The 11,720-nt window shown below is 45.1% G+C and overlaps 1 protein-coding gene and 1 long non-coding RNA gene across 3 annotated transcripts in view; one reads left to right on the forward strand and one right to left on the reverse strand.

Moving 5' to 3' along the window:
• EGFR (epidermal growth factor receptor) overlaps positions 1-5,225 on the reverse strand; it is a 159,840-nt gene extending 154,615 nt beyond the window's left edge. Inside the window, exon 1 of one of the 2 annotated variants that reach the window (XM_042043676.1) lies at positions 4,720-5,225. In XM_042043676.1, the coding sequence (XP_041899610.1) occupies positions 4,720-4,825 (106 nt within the window). In that variant the 5' untranslated portion in view covers positions 4,826-5,225. The remainder of the gene's footprint in view (positions 1-4,719) is intronic. The other variant, XM_042043674.1, reaches the window with a different exon arrangement.
• Positions 3,637-9,190, forward strand: LOC121671651. Its single transcript, XR_006018566.1, has 3 exons — positions 3,637-4,138; positions 6,107-6,151; positions 8,991-9,190. It is a non-coding gene; the product is annotated as an uncharacterized LOC121671651 (long non-coding RNA).
• The last annotated feature ends 2,530 nt before the right edge of the window (positions 9,191-11,720 follow it).

Below are 11,720 nucleotides of genomic sequence, written 5' to 3' on the forward strand. Positions count from 1 at the left end.
AGGCGACTATCCCTGTCAGCGCAGAAACTGCTGCTCGAGAGGTCATTGCACGCTACACGCCTCCTACAACTGCAGGAATCAAAAAGTGAGAACGATCCTTCCACTGAGAAGCAAATAACAGCTCTGCTGCATTTCCTAATAACTTTCTCTTTCTGATAAAACGAGCAATTTCCCAGCTGAGTGTGATTCCTGTGCCAGAATCCTGAGCCCTGACTGACAGAAGTTCATTTTCTGCTAGTAGATGCTCAAGGAAAGCAGTACAGCAGAATGGGGGTTTGAGAAATTATAAACACACGTAGAAAGTGCCTAATGCAATTCACACATTTCCAAAATGACAATTATTCTGTCTAGAAAGTAATCTTTTTACAGAATTAGACTTCACCCCCGTTTTGACTAATCTAGATTTATAAAGGTTTGTCAGCCAGGTCACCCCAGGAAGTGTTCCTAATATAGAGCAGCCAAAAGATGCTTTTGTGAGTACAGCCAGTTCTGGCTCCCTCAAATAAAGTTCTACAAGTGAAATCTGTGTTACACAAACCCTTTTGCAATACAGATCCAAGTCTAACATGAGATTTAACACAAGTTCTCGTACCCGTAAATGTTGGTGCTTATAACACGCTGACACCAATTTTGAGTATCAGTTCTTTCTGGGATAATCCACTCCCATACACAGCGTGACTGTACTCTCTGATGCACACATACTACTGAAACCTGGACTAGAGCAAGAGTTTGTAGCAACATCAACAGTTTCTATGCAAAACCATTCCATGAAGGTACTGTCATCCTCCCTAAAAATGAAGTAAACCTTCCACTAGGCTTGTTTCTGAAGAGCTATTAAGCAACGGCAGTTTTTGCTCAAGGAAGATAAGGACACCTTCTGAAGGAACTGGTTTGGCTAGTCAGCTATCTTGCTGCTAAAGCTAGCATATCCCAGTGATTTCGGTGATACATGGATACCTAAATGCAAAAGTCAGCCCTGAGGACTATAATGGCATTGTGCGACACTCCGCAAAAGTCACTCTTTATAAATTAACAAATAAATTACAATGGACTACTCTGATTGTAAAGTCTTGAGGGCATTGATCTTGGTTTCCTATTTATCTGCAAATCTCTTAATATACTCTTGATGCAAGAAATAACAATTTGTATTTACTAGCACTTCAGCATCTACTTTGCTCACCATACACACACACACTTTGCTGAGATGCCAAACTCTCTTGCAAAATGTCGCACATAGTCACTGTATTTTGCAGATTGACTGAATTAAGGAGATGAGTGCTAGCATTTTACCTTCCCTTCCCTGCTCTTAATGATGTGATTTGGGTTTTGTTCTTAAGCATTCACACACTGAGGCATTGGAGTAAGAGCAGCTCTACACTCAACATTATCTATTTATTTCTATTATCTCACCAAATTGGACCGCATCAGTATCTAAGTTTCCATTTCTCCAACTGTATTTACCATCAAGATTGCAGAAATTTATTTTAGTTTCCAAATCCAAAATTGTTTGGTCATTTACCAAGGAGAATAAAAAATAATAAATGGCTGCACAGACAAGACCTCACATAATAAATACATACACAAACATAACTAGCTCCTGTCCACATAGAAAATTCCACTTTTGTCAGTGGTAACACAAACACAGGAATGAGAGAACAGTGTACCAGCTCTCCCAGGATTGTAACAGGAGTATGAGACATCCTTCACCTGATACCAGGTAGACAGAGAGCCCTGTTGATTCCTCAGCCAAGCTGTGGATGTGTGGGCAGCCCCCCACTCCTGAGGGGCCCCCACAGCAAGCACAACTCACAGGCTTCTCCTGCCAGATCTCTGCTCCACAGAGCAGTGGCCAGGTTACACTGAAGTGCATCTAAAAAGACACTGGATGCTTGCATGGAACTGGATCAAGCTCTGCACAATCCAAAGACCCATCTACTTGTACATACCTGTCACAAGTAATCACAGAATAATACACAGTGCAGAAACTACACGACAAGGTAAAGGGCAGACTCAATGTAAGTGCACACACAGCCCACACGTAAACACTGCACAGGATATTTCACTTCACACGGACAAGAATACTTCAATATCCTTAAAGAACTTAGTCCTTTGTATAAGACTCCAGGTACAGAAAGCTACTACAGTCCACTCTGGCAGCTCCCGAGCTGCCCAGCATGCCTGCGTGCACGCTCCCGACACGGAGGAGCACACTCCCATCCCACAACGGCTGCAGCTACAGATCAAAACTAGAGATATAAAACCAATACACAGCAACAAAAAGCAATTTACTAAACCGTAGCACTGTCGCTGAGCACTGGCACACAAAAAGGACATGGGTCAAATGCATCCAGCATAAGTGGCATGCCAGCCATCACAGGTATTTATCTCAGGTACCACTGAGCAGGCCATCCAGGGTACATTAGTGGAAATCTGGATTAGTTCCACTGTGGTCAATGTCGGTCAACATCAGAGCAGGTAGATAGAGGCGGGCATTGATCCCTGTGATGAGGGTACTTCAATTTTGAGCAATGCTGTTTGGTTCTGGAATATGCTCAATTAGGCTTCTTTTTTGTATCTTAATGACTACAATGTTATAACAAAACCAGTTTTCTCTCATCCATATTCAAGAAAATTCATTCTACAATTTTGGGAAAAGGCACAATTATATTTAAATTTCCATTCAAACATTATGTTGATCGGATTTTGTAGGCTGATTCTGATGTTCTTCTAACAGTTGCCCAGGCACCTTTTTTGGTTTTTTGAGACATCTCCTTTTGGTAATAGAATAAATCTGGTTGAAATTTTTAAAAATGTCATTTCACATGCAATTTGAACTTGTAAAAATCCACAAAACTTGGTCTTAAAACTCAGAAGTGTTGTGTATATTTATGACAGCACATTTACTTTCAGCATTACTCTGAATTCTGATGCTAGGTCCTATCATTTGACCAAGGAGGCAGTCCCCAACATACACTGATCCTCTACTACCTCTTGGACCTGTTGCTTCAAATCAGTATCTCACAATTCTCAGATGCTGCTTCATTTTGTACCTCTGAGTAATTTTCTTGCTTATCTTCAAGTGTAGGGAGAAACTAATAAAATCCAGTCAATTGATTAATGCTTTCTGAAGAAATCCTTCTGCCTTCACCTGTGCCACTGAGCCTCCAGCTCTTACCAGAGGAACAGTTACTTGCTGATACAACATCCCGAGAATAACCTCCATTGCATTTATCACGTAGCTGTTGATTATTTAGTAATCCTCAAAAAACTGACAACCTCCTAAGCTTGTGAGACACAGAATTAAACATTATAAACAAGGTATTTCTTTCACTCTTTACATATTCTACAGGGCATGTGCACCTGAGACTGCATCTCAAAAGACTTTTAATACAGGCAGAGCAGATGGGAGGCACTTCTCATCAGCTTCAAAGGGTGAGGAAAAATAAATAAATAAAAAAAAAAGGGGAAAGAAAAACTGCCCATGTTACATCAACAACAGGTATGAACTTGATTTCTGGAACAAGAGAATCTTTCCGCTTTTTAAAGGTTGTGCAACTAGTTCTTTTGGATGGGGTGTTCCTCACTTTCAGGGCGTCTTTACAGTCCACAGTCACGAAAGACTAACTCAGTTGCTCTAAGCCATGCAATCAGCTCTTCTAGAAAGCAATAGTTCTCTTCTCCCCCTTTTTCTTTAAAAAGAATGAAAGGAAAAAAAGAAAAACCAAACCACCCAAATCTGCATTTTTTCCTCTGGCTGGCAGATTTCCAAGATAAAGAGGACTGCTCTCCGGCTGGAACAGCAGCCGGGGCCTGCTCTCCAAACTCACAAAAGAGAACACCACACACAGAGAAAAAGCGACGGGGCTGACCGGCCAGAAACGTCTTCTCACCCTCTGAAGCAATTTCTCCAATAAAGAAGGAAAACCCAAGCACCCGCGGCAGCCCCACGCCCCGGCCCCTGTTCCCACGCACCGGCGGGACGGGCGGGCAGCGCCGGGGCTGGCAGCGCCGGCAGACTCGGGACGGGACGGGACGGGACGGCGGCTCCTTCGGGCAGGGTTAAATTGCTCCTCTTTCTGATAACTGGGGAACCAGAATCCACATGAAGCTTCCTCCCTTTTCAGTCACCCCTCCCCAGGTGCATACTTCTTTCTGTTATTACTGTGACTATCTTTGAACAGGACAAGCGGAGGTGTCCGGGTCACAGCGACGGCGGGTTACCGGAGCGGTGCTTACTCGGGAACCCCGCGGCTTTTCCCCGCCGCCGCGGTGCAGGGGAGCCGGGAGCGGCTCTGCTGGGCTGAGCCGCGGAGCGCGCTCCGGGGAGCGACTGGGCAACGTGGGAAGGGGGGGAAGTAGAAAAAAGAAACACTAAAGGAGAGAAGCACAACAGATGAGATGTGCCAAGGCTTATTCCCTTTTATTTCCTCCACCCCCACAAAAGAAAATAAGCCAAGAATCAGGAAGTCAGGGCTGCGTGATCGCTGCTATAGGTTTGGTTTTCTCCCAGTTTCTCCTCTCTCTCTGCTTTTGGGGTGGGTTTTTTGTTTTGGTTTGTTTTTTTTCTTAGGGAAATAAGTAGTTGGGACTTTCCCTCCGCCGCTCCCCACGGGAGGCCGCGGCACGCAGCCGCCCGCAGCCCCGGCTCCCTGGTCCCCCGGGACGCCGCCGGCAAAGGGCGGCGGAACCCCCGCGCCCTGGCCCCCCGCAGCCCCCTACCTTTTTTTCCCTCCACGGCGAGGGAGAGAGCGAGGCGCCCCAGCAGCAGCACCAGGACAGCGGCGCCGCGGGGCCCGGCAGCAGCGAGGGGGCTGCGGCCGCCCATGCTGCGGGACCGCCGCTCCCTCGGCGGAGTGGCTGGGGGTCGGACGGGACGGGCGCACGGATGATTCCGCGGAGCCGCTCCTGCTGTGCTCTTCTCCCGCGGCAGCGATCAGCTCCTCTCCGGCGCTCTGCCCTGCGCGGCTCCGAGCAGCATGCTGGAGGGCGGCCGTCGAGGTCTGCGCGCACACGTGGGTGCCCCGCTGCGGGTGGGCTGCTGCCTTCCTCTTCCTCCTCCTCCTCCTCCTCCCCGCACCTCTGCTCCTCCTGCTGCAAGCGGCGGCGGGTGCGCAAGGGCTTGCGGAGCGGCTGGAGCCGGCTGTGGGACGGGGTGCGCCCGGCTGCGCTCTCCACTCGCTCGCGGAGCGCAGGGGCTCCCTCTGGGGACGCCAAGGAGGAGGAGGATGGGGAGGGAGTAAGGAGGAGAGGGGAGGAGAAACCGGCAGCTCCTTCCCCGCCCAGGTGGAGAAGGGGCGGGTCCTCCACCTGTCCCGGAATATAGGATGAGAGGAGGTGGGAGTGGTGATGAGATAGTTTAGCCGTTCCTCCTTGCTGGGAGGGGTGTGTATGTGTGGATTTTCTACTTCCCGGCAGCTTCTGCCCGGTAGCTGCCAAAGGCATAAGCGTGCGTTTGCGCCACTGCTCGCGAAGGAGCGGCGTGGCCTTAACGTAGCTTCTGCCTTCCCGTGTGTCCCCGCCCGGGAGTGGTGGGGGAGCAGAGGTTTACAGCAGTGCGGGTGTCCCGGGCGCGTTTGCGCCAGAAGCGCTGTCCCGTCCCGTTCATCAGGGAAAGTTGTGCCGGGCAAGGGAGAACTCTCAGCATTTTGCTGGGGAGCAGCTGAGCCGCTCCGGAGGTTCAATCCACTCCCCAGAGGCGCATCTCCGGGGCTCCAGCCTTGTTTCTGCCGCCCGAAATCAGCGGAGCTCACTCGGCCTCTGCGGGTAGTCCTGCTCTTGTTCTGTCATTTTGCTCCCAATACTTGTAAGGCCAAGTGTGTGCGTGGAACGAAACAGTGAGGTTTTGGTGCTTATTTAGCACACGGATGACAGGGTCCGTGTCTGCCCATACTGCTTCTATTCCCCTGCCACCAGCAGTGAGAAAGTGCTCGCTGCTCCGCGTAGCAAGTTACTTAATAAACACAAAATAACACAAGTGTTCTCGAGGTGCTCCAAGTACTTCCACAGACATTAAGCAAAAGAGTACCGGTGTGGTGGTCCTTTCCCCCAAGAGGAAAGCCCAAGCTATTCAGTATTCATTAAAATATTCTTATCGTTTTTTTAACAGGCTGTTTCTTTGGAAAGTGGGAGGAAGCACTGTCTTGTCACTCAGGTATGTAAATAGGACACAGAAGTGCCACTTGTCTGGGCTGGGGTTTCTCAGAGTAAATCGTGATTGAACATTCAAACTTGCTGAACACTGGTGCTAATTTCTTCATAAAGCTCTTGTGAAGGCTTGGGTTACACAGTCAATAGGATATGAAGACTTAAAACTACTGTGATTAAGTGGGAATTCCAGAACTAAAGTCAGTAATGACATGAATTTTGGGAAGTTCCATGCTAAACACCTGCATCTATCACAGGGTATCGGAACACAACAGATTGCAAAATAGCCACTGAGTGTACCTTGACTTTCCTCTGTTATGCATGTTCCTCTAAGAGATACATTGCCCTTCTCCTACCAGTCAATTTCCTCTGTAAAATCTTTTTTTTTCTGATAGTTTAACTAGTCACTGTCCTAACTAGGCAAAGAAAACTACCATCCCCTTTACACATCCTAGCCCAAAGCCCAATGCCTGACCACATGCCTTTAACCATGTATCACCCTACAGGCCTGTAATCATTTATTAGGATGAGTTGCATTACAAGACAGCTTTCATATGCTGTAGCTGACATTCTGTTCAATTACATTTTGTAAATAATGTGAAAGATGTACTTTGAAGTAAACTCAGACATTAATAACATCCGAGGAACTCTATCCATATGATTGGTTTCATGGCTGTAAGTGAGGACAGAACCTGAACTTACAATACAATATTAATACAAACTGGCTTGAAAGATTCTCACTCAGTGCAACTTCATAAACACTATGTGTATATGGCTCATTTTCATTTATTTAGACAAATAGGAGGATCTTTAAAAGTGAGAGAGACCTAGGGAAAAGAGATCAGCTTCTAGGGAGGGAATATTTGCAAAGCATCCTCAGCACACACTGATGATTACAGCTTGCATTATGATAAAGGAAATGCAATTAAGACAACCAATAAATGACCTTCAAATCAGTTCAGTATGTAAATACTAAATAAAAATGTGACCCTAGACATGCACATTGGGTGTCAAGCTACCAATGTAGAAGGCAATAGAGTTTTTAAAATCTAGAAGAAGAAAGGGTTCAAAGTGACAAATGAAAACTAAACTAAACATAGGAAAAAAAAGAAAACATTTTTGCATATGAATTCAGTGGAGAAACTGGTCCAGATCTTGTCCTAACATGCTAAAGAACAAATACTTGCTTTGCAGAATTTTTGTGATTCTACCAGCTATACTGAGCAGGAACATTTCTTACTTGCTTCACCCTCCCATCACGTACTGCTCTTACATAAATGCACATAAATTCAAGTATTCAATCCCAACTGAACTCCTCCTTCATTGCTGACATGGTGAGCAAGGGGAGACTAGGCAAATTCCCCTTTAAATTTTTTTCCCACACTGCAGATATCCACTACAGGAGACTCTCATCTGCTGCTGGCAGTGCAGCACTGCTGAAGGGGCTGCACAGCAAGCTGCCATAAATTCTGTCCTCCCACCTTTGTGAGCACAAATGTGTTACTTTTGTGGCATTGTGCTCTGCTTGCCAAGGTCATGAGACATGTAAAGGAACTCTTAAGACTGAAGTTTGAGAAACTTACCACAGGCAGGAATTTCAGGCCTTTTTTACACAACTGAGCAATTTCTGAAATGGTTCTGAAATGTCAAACATTACATTTTCCCTAACCAGCGGTCACATATCCAGTGACTGCCTTTGGTATAACTCCTTTGAAGCTAACATGAATTTTACAAAGGGCATGCAATATTCATGTTGCAAAACTTTTATTACTGGCTGCATGTGTGCGTGGATCAAAGATCATGGAACAAAGGCCAGCCTTTTGATCACCAATTTTTAAATTGATAGTTCGTAGTGAAAATACTAAATGCAACATCTGTCTTCAGCTTTCTTTTGATTTGCTTGCTTTATAGTATGTACATATATATGTATCTTGTCTTCTATATATTAAGCATAAACATGCTGACCTATGAAGATCATGTAATCTGGTAGTTCTTTCACGTGAAGATACTTCTGGATTACAGAATTTGACTGCAGTTGCTCACCACCACTTGCCTGCACCACTGAGCTGGTTACTTTGCCGCACATGGAGAGGAGTAGCTGTAAGAGGATGAATAACTGATTTCCCTATGAGTGGAAAAAGCAGGATTAGTTCTCCTATCTCTTCCACATTCCCTCAAAACAGAATAGAGTTTCAAAATCCTCTCAAGAGTAAAAAAATCCCTGCTGCTGGATCATTTCCTTACATGAAAAAAAAGTCTTGCTTTTCATTATCCACCAAGAGTGGGTCATTTGCCCCTCAAAAAAAATTCATCAGCAACCATTCCTCAGTGGCAATGCAGCTCTTCTCTGCATGTTGTGAAAGTGATTTTAAAGGGCAGACCCTTCAGTGGAAGAGAAGAAATTAAATAGAGATGAATTAGCATGGTTTTACAATCTGGTTTGCTTGGATTTTGCATGGTGTTTGAGATTGTTGACTGTATTTTGCATTGTAGTTTGTATTCTATGACTCCTCACTCAGGTTTTAAAGCACGGGCTGAGATAATATTTCATGGAGCTTTATGGCACTTTGCATGTTGAAAATATTGCACAAACATTAACTAGTTTATCTTTGCAAATCTCCTGTAAAGCAGGTTAGTAGCTATCATTTCCATTTTATAGATGTAAAATAATTTCCCTTGGGCAGAGTGTTAGTGGCAGAGCTAGGATTATTACTCAAGAGCTGTTTATTCTAAACATTCTATTTAAACCTTAGATCATGCTGCTTCTAGAGAGTGTCTCTGATGAAAATTGATGCATTTTTACACACTCAGATTAACTTTCTCTCATCTCTTAACACTGTTTACAGAATCACAGACTACGCTGAGTTGGAGGGGACTCATCAGGATCATCGAGTCCAACTCCTGGCTTTGCACAGGACACCCCAAGAGTCACACCCTGTGCCTGAGAGTGCTGTCCAGATGCTTCTTGAACTGTCAGGCTTGGGGCTGTGACCACTTCCCTGGGGAGCCTGTTCCAGTGCCCAACCACCCTCTGGAGGAAGAACTTTATTCTAATGTCCAACCTAAACCTCCCCTGACACAACTTCAGGCCAATCCCTCAGGTCCTGTCACTGGTCACCACAGAGAAGAGATCAGTGCCTGTCCCTCCTCACGAGGAAGCTGTAACTGCAGTGAGGTCTCCCCTCAGTCTCCTCCAGGCTGAACAGACCAAGTGACCTCAGTCACTCCTTGTATGGCTTCCACTCAAGGCCTTTTGTCATCTTTGTTGCCCTCCTTTGGACTCTCTCTAATAGCTCTGTATCTTTCTTAATTGTGGCACCCAAACTGCCCCCAGGACTTGAGATGAAGCTGCACCAGTGCAGAGCAGAGCAGGGCAATCCCCTCCCTTGCCTGGCTGGTAATGCTGTGCCTAATGCCCCTCAGGGCACAGGTGGCCCTCCTGGCTGCCAGGGCACTGCTGACTCATATCCAACTTGCCATCAACCAGGACCCCCAGGTCCCTTTGCACGGCACTGCTTTCCAGCATCTCGTTCCCCAGCCTGTCTGTACATCCAGGGTTGCCCCATCCCAGGTGCAGAATCCAGCAGTTTGTTTGTTTGTTTGTTTGTTTTTTTGTTTGTATAACAGCACTTAGAAAGGACAATACCAACAAACACGTGGGTGTTGAAATTAAACCTTAATTATAATAAACTGCAGTCAGTATTTCAACACACAACCATGGTGTTATCTCAGGAGGGTTCCTACATGTTCTTTATTTTTTTTAATATCCATGTTTTATCTATCATCTCAGTCACCAAGATCACTGTGGTATTTTGCAGGGAACTTCTCTTAAATCAGGAACAGACTTTTAAAATTATTTAAACTCTGTTAAGGATTCACAGCAGCAGCTTATACACTAATGAAAGTAGGCAACAAAAAAAAAGTTTAGAAATAAAACCTGTGTGGCTGTAGTGGTTTTTAGCACTCAAAGACTTATTGCACCCATTGCATGGGAGAAAGTTTGAGCCATCTATTTTCTGAATTATGGCTTCTCTTTGAAGCAACCCCCAGTTTTTGTCCTGTATAAAGCAGGACAAAAAAATGTTTCTTGCATTTTGATTAATATCTAAAATAATTACAAGAAAAAAATAGATATGGCAAATTCTTTCTGTATCGAAGATAAACGCTGCAATTGATAAGATAAACTGAAAACGGTTATCAGAGTGTCATAGGAATAACTACACTGTATTGACAAAAGTATTCACATTTACTTACCATATAATTATTCTTTCCCCTCTAACAAAATCTCTGATGAATGCCTGGGGAATGTGGCACCTCCATTGCCATCTAGGACATAATTCCAAAGGGTAGAATACACTTCCTGCTTAAAAGCATCATTTTGTTGTTTGTAACTTCATGTAGAAACTTCTGTGGTTTTTCACAAACTTTAACAAGTCCCTCAACTAGGCATTTCTAGCTTTGTTCTTATGTCAGTAATTTTACCATCCACGAGGGTAAGGACATAAGGACTGATACTGTGATGGAATGAGCTACATTACATACATAATTTTTGTTACTAAACAGTACAAGTTTCCTGCATAAAAACTAGCTCCTGTTTTATTTCTGTACTTCGTTGAGGTGACTTACACTGGTATTACTATGGTACGTATATTATATTACATATATTCCCTCATTCAACCAGAAATTATACCACCCTGTATAATTTCAGCAAATACAGTTGGAGCATGCTGTCAATAAATGAGATGTCAGTAGAAGCAGAGCTAGCACAGAATCACAGAGTGGGTCAGGTTGAAAGGGACCACAGTGGGTCATCTGGTCCAACCTCTCTGCTCAAGCAGGGTCATTCTAGAGCACATTGCATGGAATTGCATCCAGATAATTCTGGAATATCTCCAGTGAGGGAGACTCCACAGCCTCTCTGGGCAATGCGTTCTGGGAAATCTGCTTGGTCATCTGCACAGTAAAGAAGTTCTTCCTCATATTCAGATGGAACTTTTTGTACATCAGTTCCGGCCCATTGCCTCTTGTCCTATTGTTTGGCCAATGAGAAGAGCCTGGATCCATCCTCTTGACACCCTCCCTTTGGGTATGTACATACATTCATATGGTTCCCTCTCATGGACATGGTTCATGGGCAGCTTGTTGTCCAGAAGGATCCCAAGGGCCTTCTCCATAGAGCTGCTTTCCAGCAGGTCAGCCCCCAGCCTGTGCTGGTGCATGGTGACATTATCAGATCACACTGTGTAGTTATTCAGGATGGGTGAGTAGTAATGCTAGGTGTCTGATTATGAACACTAATACTGCTAATTGCATTACTCTCACTGGCTGTTCTGCACTTTATGCCCTTGCTCACCTAATTCCTGACCCACTGCATAGCCTGTCACAGCCCATGTATGTCCACAGTGACAAAGAGATGGGGACAACAAGCCACAAGCCCATGCCATGAACTTTGCCCCAGGAAGAGTAAAAGTGCTATGAAGCCAAGCTCAGGTGTGATGTTTGTTTGGGGTTGGTTGTGTTTATCCTGCACCTTCCCTTCCCTTCCCTTCCCTTCCCTTCCCTTCCCTTCCCTTCCC

The sequence above is a fragment of the Corvus kubaryi genome, unplaced genomic scaffold, assembly GCF_017639235.1.
Source record: "Corvus kubaryi isolate FWS band 111438036 unplaced genomic scaffold, C.kubaryi_AGA036_p1.0 37398, whole genome shotgun sequence".
In the NCBI taxonomy this organism is placed as follows: Eukaryota; Metazoa; Chordata; class Aves; order Passeriformes; family Corvidae; genus Corvus; species Corvus kubaryi.